Source organism: Prionailurus viverrinus, chromosome B4 (assembly GCF_022837055.1).
Source record: "Prionailurus viverrinus isolate Anna chromosome B4, UM_Priviv_1.0, whole genome shotgun sequence".
NCBI classification, from domain to species: domain Eukaryota; kingdom Metazoa; phylum Chordata; class Mammalia; order Carnivora; family Felidae; genus Prionailurus; species Prionailurus viverrinus.
Window position 1 is genome coordinate 127,408,334 of NC_062567.1, and position 19,210 is coordinate 127,427,543.

Consider the following 19,210-nt stretch of genomic DNA (forward strand, 5'->3'; position numbering starts at 1 on the left):
GTAATTAACAATTTAAAAAGCTTCTTCTCTAGTGCTTTGTTTCACTTACCGCCCACGGGCACCATCGCCAGCATTGTGTATAGTTACCATGGAAAGAGGGAGTCAAGTGAAGGGCCCTAAATGCTAAACCATTGGAAAGGGAGGGAGAAAGCAAAATATGCAGACATCTTACTCAAAATGGTGGCTTTTATATTTCAATACTTTAAAAAACTGGGCAAGGGGAAAGGGGCCAGTTAACCTTCACTGCGTTGTTCAAAAGGGCTGGTGAACACCAGGTGGCTGATGCGAACACGGAACAGCACGTTCGCCAGGCAGCCGTCAAAGCCTCGGTCGGAGGATTTTTATCCATTCACGGTTGACATTCTTGACATTAAATATATTCAAAAACCCCATGAGATTTGGGTTCTTTCTCCCCCGCCCCCACAACCTCTAAGGTCTTCTAAATTCCTTATCACACGCACATGGAGGCGAACTGGCCTCCTGACAAGGGGATACTGGCTGGATCTTTGATTCAATACAGGACACAATGTCGTAAGCTGGATTGTTTTTAGACATTTACAAAGTTAGTTTCGTTTTGGCCTGATCACAGGTATTCACATGGAGTCTCGCAAACTGAAGCAAAGGAAAAAAATCAAGAGAGCAGAAGGATGAACATTTCGGAGGAAAAAAGTAAATGAAAAACAAATACACATAGACACGCACACAAGTAAATCAAAATGAAAACCCCCGCACAACTGAAAACTGAGGGAAGGAGGGTAGGAGGGTTATTTGTACACATTTTAGTGCAAGAAGGTGAAGGACAGAGAGACACGTACACACATACACGTGTGTGCAGACACACAGACAACGAGACAGGGTTCCGAATGTGAAATAAGGGGGGCAGTACACGAAAGAGAGAAATAAAAATATAAACCGGAAATTGAATTATTGAAGACATGCACCTCGATTTTACGGCCCTCTACCACGGTGCCGTGTAATTTCTCCCTGGCCCTGTCTGCATCAGCACTATTCTCGAAAGTTACGAACCCGAATCCCTGCATGCAGCGGGAGAAGGGGGGAAAACATGCGTATCGTTATATTGAAATACTGATCTCTTGGTAAACAGAGAAAAAATATCACAGTATGAAACCCACATTGGCAGTACTAGTCACATTTTTGGCCCATGCATATTTTGTGAAGGGAAATTAAATCCAATAAAAGAATAAAGAACTGTAGCAGTAGTAGTAGTAATAATAATAGTAATAATAATGGCAACAACAACAATAATAATGATAATGTAATTAACAACAGTAACAATAATAAAGTAAAACATAAAGCATGTGAGGCCAGACCAAAATTAAGGTTTCGAGTTACTCGGGTCAAACCATTTCACCAAGAATCTGAAGGTTTTTTTTGTTTTTTTTTTTTAAGTGTTCTTTCTCTTTCAATTCATGCTGTTAATACACACGTCCCTTTACATAATACTAAAAACAAAATCACATAATTAAGTCTGCCATTCCCCAGCAGCTTCTACACGAAACCTTATATTTAGGGGCATTCGCTGTATAAAGAGATTTTTTTTTTTTTAGGAGAGCTCATCATTCTAGCCCCACTTTGCCTATTGCTTGTATCACCACAATTCCTCTGGGGACAGAATAATTGAAAAAACAGTCTTGGTCTACAATTCTGTAGGTACTGGGTCTGGAAGACGAGAGCACCTGTGTTCATCTAAGCTAATGAAAATATCACTAAACAGGGGGCAGTCAATTATGACTGGCACTCAGAGTAAAAATAGGTTCAGCTGAGTTCCAGAAAAGAGCTTATCCAAATCTGCCTAAATTATACATTTGTTGAAGCTGACATCTGCTACTGAATGTATTAGTGATTTTCCGTATAGAGGGGGAAAAAAGGAATCATCAAAAGGCAGTGGGAGTGAGATCTAGGTTAGTGACATCAGTTGTACACTATTCGCCACGAAAAGAATACCATAAAACAGCAATGCAGCTGCTGCTCAGAGTTAGAATTAATTTATTTGTGCACTGTACACAAATAAATTATGTGGAGCTTTTCTTCATTAAGTAGACAAACCAGGAGCCAGGGGGTCAACCCACTTACTCCTATGTTCACATTTATCTGAAAATTCTCCGTCAAAATCACCAGGATTCACTATATACTTACGTGACTCTCTCATCAAGCACTGTGACTCTCTCATCAAGCACTGTACCCGTTGCCTCCTAGGCACTTTGTCCTTATCTTTCCACTCTGTAACTATCACCTTCTCTCAAGCTATTTACATCTGTGAGTAGTAAATTCTTAGGATTTTTTGGGAAAGTGCTAATTTCTCAATAGCTTCACTGTCCCTCTGGCATTCTTTGAACATTCCACGGTAGGACAACCCCGGAACCCTTCATTTGTTATTTATTTTTACTGAAGCTCTGCTGTTCTCCATGATGAGCATTTCCATATACATATAAAACAGGTTCTTATCTGGGATGGTAAATGGTATGCATTATTCTGTAAGATTTTTACGAAAGCAGGGGCACCGGGTGGCTCAGTCAGCTAAGTGTCTGCCTCTTGATTTACGCTCAAGTCATGATCTCGCAGTTCGTGGGATTGAGCCCTGTGTCGGGTTCTGCGTGGATGATGCAGAGCCTGCTTGGGTTCTCTCTCCCTCTCTGCTCTTCCCCCGCTTGTTCTCTCTCAAAATAAACAAATATGTCAAAAAATTAAAAAAAAAAAAAAAAAAGATTTCACAAAAGCAACTCCCGTCATTTTGAAGGCTCTGATTACTTTGCATTCTGATTATATGGTTGGGTGGCGATCCACGGAGGATCCCAGTGGATTATCTCTGCCTGTAATTTGGATATCAACTCAAATACTCTAGAAAATGCAAAGCTGAGCTGACAGAAAACGTTTTATGTACCGAGGTACTATGGGGTTAATTAATACTTTCCTTAAAGATGTAAGTATGCTGAAAATATCAATGGAAACACATTTTCAGAAACACATTTTGATACAAATGTGTTATAGCCACATCAACAACTGGAGGTGTCGTGTTGGATCTCAAGTTCCTAAGTGACAGCACGGTTTGTCATCACACTGGCATCTGCTGAACACAGGAAGCCAGCTCTCCAATCCTGGAGAGTCCTCCAACAGAAAAAAAACCTTGCAAGAAAGGTCACAGTGAGGAGGTTTTCTATCACACTGCAGTAGTATTAAAACTGTATTCCAACGGATCCTCAGAGTCTCAAACATTATATGCCTTGGGTTAAGTTAATAAATTATACCCTAGTAGCCGGATAACAGATGATGTGGAGACTACTACCTAGGTTTTTAGTGTTAGCATTATGACTGCATCTACACACCCACACACTCACAGACTTGTCTTTTAAATACAACCAGGGGGTAGAAAGGACCAATCTGTTGGTTTTACTTTTAACATAAAGAAAGACCGTCAAACCATGTTAAGTTACCCAAGCACCAACAAGGCCTTCTTCCTACAGCTAATGGGAAGAAAAGGAGAAATTAAGCTTTGAAACCAAAGTTCAGTATCCTATTAACTAAACGACCCGAGTCTTAAAATCCTTGTAGTTTCCTTTTTCAAATCTAATTGCTAAATGTGTTCTGTGATCCTCCTCTCTGTATTGTGTCGATGGGACACCTGTGATGTAATAACATCCATAAGAACGCAGGGTGGTGTCACGGGCACGGACGTTTTACAGCCAGCAAATGACAACGTTTAACATCAAAGTCTGCTTGTGTTAAGATTTTCTCAATAAGGACTTTCATATTCTGGAACAAAATTTCACTTTCAAATGTCTTATAAAGAAAAGTGCTTATATTCCAAAGGAAATGCTCATCTAGATACCAAAAATGTAAAAATAAAGCAATCTTCACGAGCATCTTTGCCTAGACTAAAGGAGGAGGAAGGTCTTGCTGATACTTTGGGACTTCCTGATACGAAGCAGAGGTAAGATTTCTTTCTTTCCTTTGTAGATAAACAGGCTTTGTGGCAGGCAGAATAATGGCCCCCCAAAGTTGTCCACGCCCTAATCCCTGGAACCTGTGAATGTTACTACCTTACCTGGCAAAAGGGATTTTGCAGATGTGATTCAATTAATGATCTTGAGATAGGGAGATTATCCTGGATTATTCAGGTGAGCCCAATGTAATCACTAAATTAAATGAGTGCTTCTAAATTAAAGAGGGGAAGATGGGGGCCAGAATCAGACAGAGTGTAGCAGCCTGAGATCTGTAGCAGCCTGAGAAAGACTGGACTGGCCATTTTAGGCTTTGAAGATCGAAGTGGGGCTATAGGTCAAGGAATGCGGGTCGCCTCCAGAAGCTGGAAAAGGCAAGGAGTGGATTATTCCTTAGAGCCGTCCGAAAGAATGCAGCCCTGTAACACCTTGACCTCCAGAACCGTAAGATAATACATGTCTGTGTTTTTAAGTCACAGACTTTGTGATACTTTGTTCAGAAGCAATAGGAAATATACATCTCAGAAGTCCGTGATTAGGGAGGTAAGAAGTATAAACAGTATTTTTAGAGCACTGTTCTTTAATACTTTTCTCTCATGTTGAAACTTTAGAGAGGTGATTTTCCATCAACTTAACTACAATTTGGTTTCAAAGATGTTAACTCAAAGCTTGAAAAAAACTTTTCAGAAGTTTATTTAGTTTTGAGAGAGCATGAGTCGGGGAGGGGCAGAGAGAGAGGGGACAGAGGATCGGAAATGGGCTCTGTGCTGTCAGCACAGAGCGTGACATGGGGATCGAACCCACGAACTGTGAGATCATGACCTGAGCCGAAGTCGGACGTTTAACCGACTGAACCATCCAGGCACCCTGCTTGAGAAAAAAAATTTAACGTACCATTCCTTCAGTAAAATTTCACAGTTTTGAAAATGTGCCAGGAATTGAGCTAAAGATATTCACAGATTATCCAGGCTTACAAAATTACTAACAGGAAAATATGCTTAAATGAAATTATGTTTTAATGTCCCTTCATTCTCGGAAATCTAATTCACATTAAGTCTTGGGTCTCTTGCTTTGAAAAGAAAAAACTTAATAAAATTATGTCTAAACCTAACACCTCTTCCTTAGAAGAGCTTCAAAATGATTATATAATGTATCAATCAGGAACACATAATGACCAGTCAGAACAGCCACAAAGTCGAACTGAGATTTAATCTCAAATTCTTCACAAGAGTGAATACTTCAGGTTTAAGAAGACAGAAACCAGATAAACAAAAAGTAAACTTTTAGTAGACTTCTGTTTTTAATTAAAAAAAAAAAAAATGATGTCGACATGTTTGTCTATACCAGTCCTATCAGACAGAAATATAACCCAAGTCAATATGTAATTCTAAATATTCCCCTAGGCACATTAAAAAAGTAAAAAAAAAAATATGAAAGCAATTTCAGTAACGTATTTTTATTCAAGACAACATATATGCAACATGCTATCATTTCGACATGACATCAATACAAAAACATCAGGGAGATGTTCAATATTCCTTTTTTTCTGGTCAGTCTTTGAGAGCAGTGTGTATTCTACACTAAAAGCAGATCTGAATTTAGACGCCATGTTCCAAGCGCTCAGTCTGGCCACTTCTGCTGGATGACGCAGGTCTCTACGCTCTATCCTGTATAACCTACACCTCTCAGTTCCCAAAGTTTTTCTGTGTTAATAATTTAAATATATCAGTGTTCTATTAGTGATTTACCAGCTATCTTAGCTGTCTTTTGAAAACTGAGGAATGGTATGTTTCTCGAGAGGGAGGGAGTACGGCTGTGGTCAAAACTTCTGCTGAGCGTGACAAACACTTATCACGCCCACTTATCATCAAGGGCCGACAGGAGCCGAGTAACTGCCACCTTTTTAGCCTGGCCTCAGGCTGCAATAAATAACAAGCCACAGGACGAGCACTGTCAAAATATTCTTAAATGTGGATAGTCTTTGAGTTTTTCCATCTCAGAAGAATGAGAAAGAAAAATTTACCATGTAAGTTTTAAGGGAGAAATCAAAAGCAGACGTTCTCCTGGGTATGGCCAGAACACAGAAGTTAAAAAAAAATAAATGAAAGAAAAATAAAACTAAAACCCATAAGATGGTAACAAAAGAAAACAAACTAAGCCCTTTGGAAATACATGCACTGTTAACTCAGTTTTAAGTATAATGAAAACCATTTCGCCTATCAAATTTTACTGAAAAGCAAAGGCCTAGTTAGTACAATTTCAAAGACAGTCTTTTGATCATATTTTGAAAGAAATGAATAATTTCCCTTTGCATGAAATTAAAATCCAGGGAAACAGGCAAGAAATTACAGCACGTTACTTGTGTCTGGGGATGGGATTAGAGGTTTTATCTTCCCTGACTCCAGCCTAAACCGAAGCCTAACCCAAATCAAGATCCCATCATTCCAGAAATCCACCTGAGAGAAGTAATGAGAACACGTTAGCTAAAAACTTGCTGGAAATCTCAGTAATTGTCGCTGCGCTCTATTTTGTGTCCTTTAGTGAACTTAATAATTGGCACTGTTTGTACAAGTAAAGAGCTCCTACGTTTAGCAGTTACGACACATGGCCCTTCAAGCCACAACTATACCAAAAGTATGCCGACCAAACTTTATGGAAAGTATAAACATTAGAATGTGTGTATTTCTGGGGCGCCTGGGTGGTTCAGTCAGTTAGGCATCCGACTTCAGCTCAGGTCATGATCTCACAGTCCGTGAGTTCAAGCCCCGTGTTGGGCTCTGTGCTGACCGCTCAGAGCCTGAAGCCTGCTTCGGATTCTGTGTCTCCCTCTCTCCCTGCCCCTCCCCTGCTCTTGCTCTGTCTCTGTCTCAAAAATAAATAAAAACATTAAAAAAAAAATTTAGAATGTGTGTATTTCTTTACTTAATAAGCCTGGTAATTATCACAGACTGTTACGGGGCTGGGTGACAGCGAACAGAATGGTGGGAAGTCTGAGTAAGTCAGAGAAAGACAAATACCATATGATCTCACTCATATGTGGAGTTTGAGAAACAAAGGAGCAAAGGGAAAAAAAGGAGAGAGAGAGACAAATCAAGAAAGAGATTCTTAACTATCAAGAACAAAGTGATGGCTATCACAGGGGAGGGGGGCCGTGGGAGAAACAGGTGACAGGGATTAAGGAGCGCACCTGTCGTGACGAGCACCCGTGGAAGTGCTGAATCACTGTATTGTACACCCGACACTAATATTACACTATGTGCTAACTACCTGTACTTTAAATAAAAACGTAAAACAATTTTTTTTTTGAAAACCAACACGTTCTCAGTCACTGAAAGTATCCAGCAGAGAACGCAACGTCAGGTTAAAGAATGCAATGCGTTCTTCAGAGTTCTATCTAAGATTGAGTGAGAAAAAAGGCATGAGATTAGTAGTGAGCACCATGCTCTCTTAATGATTTATGTCTGTTCTCGTCTAGTCTCTAAAAATCATGTTTTTCCTTCATAACGGTTTTGAAAAGGGAGCTTTTTAAAAGCTGTTACTCGAAGAATCTATATGGGGAGGGGCAATACGATTTGTTGTTCAAACTGGAACACTCTGAGGGAGAAAGGGGACACTAGTAATAATTACACGAAGACAACAAGTATAGACTGGGACTATCCTAGATAAGCCAGAACTCTGGCCACTCTACCAATATATCGTGTTTCTACTGTTTGTCAAAGTAATACTTTGTTATGACTGGTGACATGTGGAGAATCAACAATGTTATACATAGCAGTACAATCATTTTGTAGATTCTAGTTGAGTGTATTCATTTTGGGGGCAGGGGTAGCATTTTTACCATATACCCTAACTGAACGATTTCAAAGGAGAGTCCCCTTTGTTTCAGTTAATCACAGAAAATTACATACGGCTGACTTTATGCGTTTACAAAGGAGTACGGAGTTAACAAATATATTTCTTTTAATCACGTGAAATAATGTATGCATATATTTCTGTACGTGTATGAACGTAAGCAATACACGTTCATTCCATAATCTAGGCAAACCAATCCAGAATATGAAGGTCGAAGAAGAAAAAAGGAAAATACTCAACAAGGAAGAAATCATGTTTGCAGGCAAGCTGAAGAAGCAGGATGTTGACAAGGCAGGGAGGGGATGGGCGAGGCAACGCGGCAGTGCTCACTTATGTCTGGAAAGGGGTCAAACCGTAGGCTGACAGTCTCATTATAGAGAAGAAGATAGGGTAAAGAGTTGCTTTTTGTTTTGGAGGCCTGTGGTTATTTAATTGTTCCACCGATAACTGTTTTACATGTAAGTATCGCTTATCTCAGAATTATTTTGTGACTCGTTTTTCCCTTACTGCTTCAAAAAAAAAAAAAAATTTAATAAAGCTCATTTGTGTACAGAAAAGCACTCATAAAAAGACTGAGCAACTCTTAACTGCACAATAGGACCACTTAAATCTCCTTATCTCCGGTTCCTTTCAAGGCATGTTGTAATTTTATAGTCAACCACAAACAAAAAGGAAATGAGAAAATAAACTTTATTTACAGAAAGAAAAGTACTCATTAATTTATGTCAGGTGGATCCGGAAGAGGTACCTAGGTTTTGACTCCAAAATAAATCTCTGTTAACAAGTTTCTGAACAGTTCTGGGGAACCTACTGCAGCAAAGAACTTTAGGTGACAGCTAAGAAGTCGGGCAAAGGATGAAGACAGGTTTTGTAAGTGTCCTTAAAGGCAGACCCAGGCAGTTGTGCATTCTGTGCTTTAAGAACAATTACCAATTAAGTACACTGTCTACCCTTCAGCAGCCCAAAGAAAAAGGGGCAGTGAGGACACAGCATCAAACGGAGAGAAGGCTTTTAGATTCCCCAAAGAGAAAGGAAGGCTTGTGTCCTTTAAAAATGAAAATTACAGGGGAGAAGCAATTGAATTGGGTAAATTAAACAATTTTGGGTAGTAGGCAAATCTTTGAAGTCAATGAAAGAAGCCTTAAGAAAGATCAATTTCCTTTGCTTCACAAGAATTCAATCAAATTATTTTCTTGGTAAGGAGCAAGTTCCCAATACCTGATGAAATCATATTGGGCTTCGGGTTGTTGGAGTCTAGTTAGAAACAGTTTAAGTGCATACACTTAAAACTACAAAATTTAAACTACGACTTTGGGTAAGCAGCGTGGCATATAATCTTCACGTACTTATGATACATATTTGAACCACTGTCATTTTTCCACCCTGTATCTAAAAAGGTCACAAAAAATACAAGCAAACTATACAACAAAGGAATAGAAATCCACTGTGAAGAAATTACAAGCATCAACAGTTTTACTGGCTATAGGTTGAACAGATTTCACTTTGAAAATACTTACCAAGTTAAGTGCTGGAGAAAGTTCTGCATAGGCATATTAATCTTTTTTGTTTTAACTGAAAACTGGAAGCTTAGAGTATAATTACCTCTTTAATGATTAACAATAATTATAGTCAGAATTAAACACTACCAGTGTCGATGCGTTCTATACAGGGAATAATAATCAGGAGCATTAGAACAGTATATACATTGGTGTTCGTTTAGATGGGCAGAGGTATATATATGACTCTGCAGATATACGCTATTAATTCCCAAGGTACGGTGGATTTGGAGTAGGAAATTGAAGAGGTAAATATTAACTCATTTATTTGCTTTATTTAACTTTACTTAAGTTACATTCTTCGAGATAAAACCATAGCCAAGGGCTATTTTCAAAGTTCAGGAAGAGATAAACAAATGAAAAATTAACTCAAAGATTGTTCTATCCTAAAAATGCAAGTAGAAGTGAACATAGCAACGTAAATATTCACAAGCTTGGTCGCAGCTGGTTGTGCCTGTGGGGTGCATTTCACTTGCTGAGGAGGAAGAAAACTGTCAAATGAAACTTTCTGAAATTTCAGTTCATTAAACATTTTTTCACAACACCACTGTAAGACTTCATCATTCCCTCATTCCTAAAATCACTGCTGCTTATTTTAGTGCATGGAAATTCTACATCATATAGATTGGGAAATTTAAAATGGTAAATAAATGACGAGGGGGAAACAAGTTTGTATTAAAATGTTCAGTTCTCCTACAGAACACATTGAGAGTACCTATATCGAATGGTGCACTGTTACTAACGTCATCCTTATGCAAAAAACTGAACTTACTATATTTGTCACTAAAGGGGTTCTACATCCCAAAGTTTGCCTATCTGGGTAGAACTTAAAGGGGGAAATCAGCTTACCACGAATTTCTGAGTCACTACTCCCTATATTTACACCTTGTCAAATTTATTCCAAAGAGAGAGGAAGCCAACCAAATGGCTGAAATATCACATTTGTCCTAAGTCTGTCATTTCGAAGTCTGATTTTTGAAAGCCGGGTTGTTCTGGTAGAATGCACACTAGAATTCTCATACCGAATTTCACTTGAGTGTTCTCTCTCTTCCTTAAAAATAAGCAGGTTAGGGCAATTTCGGTCTGATAAAGGGCTGGTGTCTCCTACCCCGACCCTCCTCACCGCTGCCCTCCTCCCCACACTTCTCTTCCTCTCCCCCCTCACTCCCCCAGAGGAAGTACTAGAATAAAGTTTGGCCATGTGGTAGCTTATTTTTAGAGATAATCTAATCCAAGCCAGATAACTTGGGATACTTTCTGTAGGCTTGAGAAACAGCTTTAGTTTTCTGGTTACTTACTATTTAAAACAAAACTACAAAGGAACCAAGCACACTTAATGCGGAGAGGGAGCTTACCTTAGAACCACGTTCATTAAAGATTATTTCTACATCTAGGATTTTGCCAAACTGCTGCAGAGACAAAAATAAAAACATTTATTCACGGTCAGCTTTTTACCCACACACTGTATTTTCTCCTGAAAAAGGAATCTTTTTTTTCTTTTTCTTTTCTTTTCCTTTTCACTTCTTATATGACTTCCATGTTACTTTCTATTTGTTGGTAGGTCCCAATACTGGGTTCTGATTTTTCCTTATCACTGAGCTGATGTCTCCTTTCCCACTTTTTATTCAGGCCACCCACTCATGCATTATCCACCTCTGTATGGCAGAAGCTGTTTCCAGAAGATATGCACAGTGTTACCCTATCACATGCTTCTCCAAGGATAAGAACTAGGGGTTTTCGTAACTACTGCGTCTTTAATTTTTCGAAATGTCCCAGTTTTTAAGAAGCAAATCCTAAGTAGAAAGATATACTATTGGAGGCTATTTTTCTTCTATTTTTTTTTTTAATTTATAAAAGCAAACCATGTTCACTATAAGAAAAAAAAAAGGTCAGAAAGTACAGATAAATAAAAAGGAAAATAGGAAAAGCAAAATGCAGACCCTCTGTAAACCTGCCATCTTACCGTGCTGGTATACAGCCTTCCCAGATTTTCCTCAGGCATATATTGTTAAGGAAATGTTTCCACGTATTACTTTTATTTTTTAAGTTAATATGCTATGAACAGTTGTCCAAGCCAATAAGTATGTACCTATGTTCTCATTTCTACAGACTACACGCTGTTTTCTATTGTACTTAAACATTCGTGGGCATTATACCAGATTTCATTTATTTGCCATTTTAATATTTTGGCAATGAACATTATCAAGTGCATTTTAAGTAATAGCTTTGTTTGGTCCTTAAACATTTTAACATTTGGGAAATGAAACAAAAATAAAAACACAAAGCCTAAAGACCTGTTTAGCTACCTAAATGGGACTGGAGGGGAGCATATGTAAAACACAGACGTTATGTGGAGGAGAGTATGCAGCTGACAAGACTACCTGTTGTAGTCAATACTCGGATGAACTGATGGGAGAGATGTGCAATAAATCTCCAGGTATCTTTTCGGTCACACCTCCCTCTGAATACTGGACTCCTAGACCCCAATTATCTATGTCGCCTGGATGTTAATATACGTATTTTAAAGTGTTTATTTGGAAAAGGAGAAAGAGAGAGTGTATGTACATGCGCGAGAGGGAGACGGAGGGAGAGAAGACAGAAGATCTGAAACATGCTCTGTGCTGACAGCAGAGAACCCGAGGCGGGGCTCAAACTCACAGACCATGAGATCATGACCTGATCTGAAGTCAGAGGCTTAACCTACTGAGCCACCCAGGCACCCAGTATTGCCTGGATTTTGAATCAGACTTTGGGAAGTGTGAAAAAAATGAAAAGAGCGAAACAAATCATGCTTTCTTATTGGGTTGAAGCATTACTATCTGTATCAGAAAACATGTACTAAGAGCCCAAGTTTTCTAGAGTAAGACTTCTGGGCTCGATTCCAGTTTCATCGCTTAATAGAACATTAGGGAAATAAAGGAAAGAGGAAACTGTCTTATTTTGGGTAGGAGGGTATTTAATTTTACTTCTAGGACTATCCAAAAAACTAAGATTTGAGTGGTGTTTTAGAGTTTGCTTCCTTTTACATTTTCTAATGCGTCCTTATACCATCCTGCTGGCGAGGGCTGCCTTCCTTTAATGGTTAAGGAAAACAAGGCTGAGGGAAGCCATTCGTCAAGTCTGCAGAGCTAAGAAAATGGAGCATGGAGTCCCTGCTCTTTACCAGCGCTGTCCTCCCGAGACAGAGCTGTTAACCAGGCAGGGGGAGACCGAGCAACCCTAGCAGGTGTCCCTTGCAAGAAGTTTTTGTGCGTGCACCTAGCAGCCGTATAGGAAAACACATCTCAAGAAATCACTGATAACCGGCCTAGGCAGCCCTTTAACGCATACAATTTTTCTGACTCCAGAGAAAACACGCTTGCAGCACATGAGAATATACTCCGTTTTCACCGATCTCCAGAGACTAGGATTCCGTATTATTTCTGTTCAGTAGAGAACCTTCAGTAGAGTCCACTAGAGAACTCATACTCCTGGGAAACTTCCTCTTGAATATAACCTAAATTCTTTACGCTGCCCTTTATGGTTTCTGTTGCTCTCTTTTCTGTGGAGATGAACAGCTGGCTACCATTTTCTCTAAAAAGGTTCGTCAAGTACTTCAAGAACGTTATTAAATCTCAACGCTGGCCTTGGCTTCAGTGCAGAAAATACTCCAGGTACTCAGCGGTCAGTGACAAAACTGTGCTCCAGGGTCTTGTCACCACGAAGAGGCCACAGCCGAGACTTCAAGCGGGGCACCTGCTTTTCTGCCAAAGCACCGTGCAGCTACAACAGCAAAGGTTTTTTTTAAACCACGATCTCTCACTCCTACGTCAAGTTAAGAGCCTGCTCGAATTAAAGCAGGCAACAACACATGAGCCCAGAAAAAACCCGAAGATTTCCAGCAGCCATTCACTTTCCAACAGCTGAAATCTTTGCTATTCTACTTTGTCTTCATGATGGCGATTCCGGGAGGAAGCGAGTGGCTGGAAGAACACGTCAGAGGGAGCAAACTAACCCCCTACTCCTGATTTTTAGACATTGGTCTTGATGCTGTTGAGTTATGAGCAAGGAAGTAAAAGCAAAACATAGGTACTTTCTGCTTCCCAAACATTAAGTCGTTGAGCTCGTAGCACTCTGAAAAGTAAGGATTCCTGTCTCTTTTCTGATTTTAATACTGAATGGCTCATGTCCCACAAAACCCCTTGGTCCCGGGCAAACCGGGTTGCACGGTCGCCTTGTGTATGTGAGAACCTGCACAGCCACTGTCTAGGATGACAGGAGTGATGGCACTAGGTGACGGAAGTTCCTGAAGACTGATGGAAACACTGATTCACCTCAATCTGTCTGCAGTCTTATCCTAAGGTCCTGATGACTTATAACACGCCTGGCGGATCACATTAAATTGTCATTGCTAAACCCACAAAGGGACTTCAGAGACTTACCCCAAACATCTGTCGGAGGTCGGGGTCCCGGAAGCGGAAGGGAATATTAGAGACATGCAGCCGTTTCGGGGTAGATTTGCTCTCTGAGTTCTCACTACTTTGTGTCTGTGACTGCTGGCCGTCTGTCTGTGCGCCCCCTTCTGTCTGCTAAGCAAAGAAACAGACAACGTTGAGTGGAAAAGAAATACGATTACTTCGCAAGAATTGTGTAAAATAATGAACATTCCCAGCCCCGGTTGTTCTCAAACAATCTTTAAGCAAAAATTACAAGTGTCCCTTCAGAGGGGAAAAAAACCAAATCAAAATGTTACCTGTGTTCAAACTGCTATAGTTTACAAAGAAAATGTAGGTCTTTTGAGTATTTACAGTACATTAGTGAAATGGGAGAAAACCAAAATGCTAAACAGAAATACTAAATACTAATGCCCAAGATCACATGGAGATCCGTTAGGTAGGAAAGACATAAAAACCGTACCATCAGTCTTTGATTCTTAGTAGAGTTTTCCATGTCTGAAATCTTTCCATTTTGAAAATGAAGAGTCTGTTATACTTAGCTGAGGTGATCACTGCGTTTTTGGTCTATCATTTCAGGAAATAGGGGAGTATTTTCATGTTTCGTTCCCTCTACGAGTTCCAGAGTTTATGACTACCAGGTCACCAAAGTATCATAATATTCACAAAGAGGAGACACCTAATGACAGTGGGCATTTGGTTTCAACCTGAAGGAACCTAATCCACACGCTCCTCCTAATCCATGTGATTCCAGCTGACGTCAGCACAGGGACCCCAAGCTCCTGCAGCCCAGAGCAAAGCCCCACTATACAAAATCTGTCGGGACAGGCTTTGCGGGCCCTGCGTAACCTACTAGACGCGGGTAAGCGCCAGGTCAGTGTGTACAAACGTGGTGTGCACTTTTAATCCTCAATCTCTTTTAAAGCAACACCCCAGACATTTTTCCCCTGATAAATCCTTGAAAAAGTGGCTATGCTGAGAAATACTTTTGACCATTATCTAACGGGTGTGATACATTCTAGGTATTCAAAACACATTTATTCTGAAGTATTCATCTGGCAATTTAGGAACCTTGTGTTTTTACTATCCCCTATGAAGTGCCTGCCAAACTGGAGGGCTCGCTGTGCTGATGAAACCAACATACTTTTAAAACAAGAGTGGAACTCGCTGTTCTTATTATCTCAAGTGAGTTACAACTGAGTCCCTAACAGATTCTTCTGAGTGACGCAGAACAGATCCCCTCCCTTTGACCCAATGTTCAAGTAAAAGAAACTGTGAATCACAGATACTTTTGGCTCAGAGACATTACCAACCAACTTGAAATGAAGTTCGAGACTTTAAAATATAAAAGATAATCAGGAATAAACGTGGAATAAATGCCAGCTTTTCGACTGTCAATCTAAGTGATGGCAGCTTTTATCTCATTCCATTCAGGCCTTGCAGATGGCTTAAATGTGCAATGATTCATGTGATATAAAAATAGCAGAAAAGGGAAGAGCCATGAAGCAATGTTCTGCGAAAGTGTAAGGTTTTCAATCACCAATCTGGGCACAATGCAGACTAAACAAAACAAATTCCATTTCAAAGATGAAATTCACTAAGTTGCTAAAACGGCATCACGGACACCAAAGCAATAAGCATGAGCATCAATTACGACTAATGCTCATTCAAGCACCTTCAGACTTGCCTCTTACATCTCACAGCTGGAGCCCATAAAACTATGTCTTCAATCAAACTTAAAACTTTTTTCAATGTTTATTTTTGAGAGAGCGAGAGAGACAAAGCACGAGTGGGGGAAGGGCAGAGAGAGAGGGAGACACAGAATCCAAAGCAGACTCCAGGCTCTGAGCATCAGCACAGAGCCCGACATGGGGCTTGAACTCACGCACTGCGAGATCATGACCTGAGCTGAAGTTGGATGCTTAACCGACTGAGACACCCAGGTGCCCCTTCAATCAAACTTTAAAACCACCAGATCTTATCTGCAGGGTGTCAGTGTTTCACTCTGATAAAAGCTGAAAAGATGGACTCTAGCTCCAAACCAAAGTTTTATATATAACATCTACATGTAATCCAGGTAATCTGTAACATATATGTGAGGTGGCAGACGAAATGAAAATGAATGATTATTTCAAAGTATGTTGCCCAAGGTATTTATTTGTTACTTAAAGTTTTTACAGCCTTGAAGACCCAATTTAAGAGGAAGATTAGAGGTCAGACTGGATAATTTTCTGGCCTTGTAGTTCATATCCACATTTTAAAAAAATATAAAGTCTTTAATTTCAGGGACATTTGGCAAGTTGAGAAATTAACATTTCCAAAATTCTTAAGTCTTCTGATTTAATATAAATTTTAAAACTGAAGTTTAACATACATAGATACAAATGCACAAATCATAAGCATGAATGAAATTTCACAAAGAATATACACCCACGTAACCATCAAACCAGATCAAGCCAACAGAACACCAGGAGCATTCCAGTCACTGTCCCCTTGTGAAGGGACTCACTGCCCTGACTTCTAACTCCATAGATTAGTTTGGCTGTGAAAGATAAGAAAGAAAAGAAAAGAAAAAAGAAAAGAGGAGAGGAGAGGAGAGGAGAGGAGAGGAGAGGAGAGGAGAGGAGAGGAGAGGAGAGGAAAGGAAAGGAAAGGAAAGGAAAGGAAAGGAAAGGAAAGGAAAGGAGAGGAAAGGAAAGGAAAAGGAAAGGAAAAGACAAAAGAAAAGACAAAAGAAAAGAAGAGAAAAGAAAAGAGAAAGAAAAGAAGGAAGAAAAGGAACTACACGGCATGTACTCTTTTGTTTGCCTTCGTTTATTCTGTGTAATACACATACACACATTATTGTAATTCATCTATTTTATAAACATACAGGACTTATTCGAGCTGCTTCCAGTTTTTGGCTATTAAGGATAATGTTCCTATAAATATTCTTGCGACATTCTTGTCTTTTGGTGCGCACAAACAGCCATTTCTGTTGGGTGCATATGCATCCAGGATTTGCTGGGTTAAGGACACGTGTAAGTTCAGCCTTAACACACGTTTTCCCAAGTGGCTGTACTAACTTATACTAACTGTGGATAGCTGCAAAAATTCTAGTTGTGCTTAGTATCGCCCTTTTCATTGTAACTATCCTGGTGGAAGGCAGTGGCATTATATGGTGGCTTTAATTTGCTTTCTTCTCGTTAAATCTGCTTTCCACTTACAGAACTTTGTTGAAAAATGGGAACTCCTTGTTAAATAGCAACTATTTCTTGAGTGCATACTATAGGATAGACTCTTCCGTAAGCCTTTTAACAATAGTTAATACTTACATAGTGTTTACTATTTGCCAGACACTGGCCTACATTTTATGTATTTTAATTCATGTAATGCTTGCAACAACCCTAACATGGCATTTTTGTAAACATGAGAATGTAGGAGGTCCTTTTTTTTTTTTTTTAATTTGAGAGAGAGACTGGAAGAGTGCAAGTGGGGGGGGGGAGGGGAGGGAGGGAGGGAGAGGAAGGGGGGTAGAGAGAGAAAGAGAGAGAGAGAATCTTCTCTCATGGGGCTTGATCCCACAGCCCTGGGATCATGACCTGAGCTGAAATCAAGTCAGGTGCTCAACTGACTGAGCCACCCAAGCATTTTTTTGGGTGGTGCCTTTTTTTTACCCCACTTTTCAGATGAGGAATCTGAGAAACACAAAGACCGCCTAAGCAGTGGATTAGGGATTCAAACACAGGGAGCTTGGCCCCCGAGTACATGCTCTTCACTACTATGTCATGTACTGTCTTTTCTAATCCTCACAATAATCTATGCAGCAGGCACTATTATTATCCCAATTGACAGAGGCAGAAAGTAAGGCACAGATAGATTAAGTAGGTGCCCAAGGTCACACATTAAGTGGCAGAGCAGGAACTGAGAACTAGATGGCGGACTTTCACGTACTAAGTATCATCCTGGCCAGCACGACACCTGCACTCTTCTTCTCATTAGAAGGGAGAGCACTTGTGGATCCCACACTCTTTCTCAGCGCCCTCACCTGGAGGAGCAAGACTTCCTCGGGGCTAGAGGCAGGCAGGAGGGTAAGGGACAGGGAAAGCTATACAAGAGTGACACGTATTCTCGATCTTGAGGGAAGAGAAGCAGGTCAGCCCACGAAGGGAGTAAAGGCAAGAGGAAAGAAAACCTGCAAAGGCACACTACCAAACTGATACTCAAAGGGGCTGAAAAGCAGATTTCTGTATACAGTGGACAGAGGAGTAGGAAATGTACATTGAATGTAATTAAGCCAGATACTTCCCATTTGACATCCTCAACATTAAGTTACCTCAATATCAACTACTAATTGTTGAAACAGACAAATCAGAGAGAAAAAGTGACACTTTTTAGGCTGTATCTTTGTCAAAAGTGGACAACTGAACTGCTCTGAGAAAAACCTCAGTGTACACCATTAGTTTGCTTTATTTTCTTTTTTAAAAAAAAATTTTTTTTTAACATTTATTTTTGAGACAGAGATGACAGAGCATGAACGGGGGAGGGGCAGAGAGAGAAGGAGACACAGAATCGGAAGCAGGCTCCAGGCTCTGAGCCATCAGCCCAGAGCCCGACGCGGGGCTCGAACTCACGGACCGCGAGATCGTGACCTGAGCCGAAGTCGGACGCTTCACCGACTGAGCCACCCAGGTGCCCCAGTTTGCTTTATTTTCTACTGTTAGCTACTGAGCAGCTCTCTTGACTGTACAACCAACCTCCCAAGGTTCTGTTCTTCCCTTCTGTGGTCATTTTCTGACCTAATTTATTCACCGGGCAGAGGATGAAAACAGAAGGGGCTAGAGTCTGTGCCCTGAGAGTTCACAGCGAGGGCTGGCAGCAGCACTGCTGGCACCCTCCTGGGACTATCGTCTACATATCTACTCTTTAAACAACCCAGCTGCCCCAGTGGGGTCTGGCTGTCTGTATATACCGCACAGGAGCACAGGGCTTTTTATACCGAAGAGCGAGTGAGATTTTTAAGTCTCAAAGCCGCAATCTAGAAATGAGAACTAAAAACGTTTTGGTTTGATGAACTCACACTTTTCAAATTCTTGTAACTGCGAAACAGATTTTCTGACTTCTCTATGAAACAATGGAAATAAATCTTACTATACACTGTGAACAAACGTGCTGGTATGGCCTGGAAGAGAGTTGTGGGCAATACAAGATGAAGTATTACTGCCCAAGTCTCTATGGGAATAACACTTAACATGTAATCCAAGATAGTAAGGAAAGTTTTGATTAATTCAGGAATAAAATTTATGGATTACCCATTTTCTTCAAAATTTATTTTTCCTTTTGTTTTCTGAGAGGACTTCATTTCTTATTTTTGCCTATGTGAGGCTGATAGGGAGGCAGAGGAAAAGAGAAAACTTAATTCAGCACAGTA

General features: G+C 40.2%; 1 protein-coding gene across 12 annotated transcripts in view; it reads right to left on the reverse strand.

Moving 5' to 3' along the window:
• Positions 1–19,210, reverse strand: part of RBFOX2 (RNA binding fox-1 homolog 2) — a 287,489-nt gene that overhangs the window by 27,273 nt on the left and 241,006 nt on the right. For 7 of the 12 annotated variants that reach the window (XM_047865304.1, XM_047865300.1, XM_047865298.1 and 4 more), the window contains 3 exons: positions 13,789–13,935; positions 10,723–10,776; positions 942–1,034 (listed from right to left, as the gene is read on the reverse strand). In XM_047865304.1, coding sequence (XP_047721260.1) covers positions 942–1,034; positions 10,723–10,776; positions 13,789–13,935 — 294 coding nt within the window. The remainder of the gene's footprint in view (positions 1–941; positions 1,035–10,722; positions 10,777–13,788; positions 13,936–19,210) is intronic. The other 5 variants (XM_047865299.1, XM_047865297.1, XM_047865305.1 and 2 more) reach the window with 1 other exon arrangement.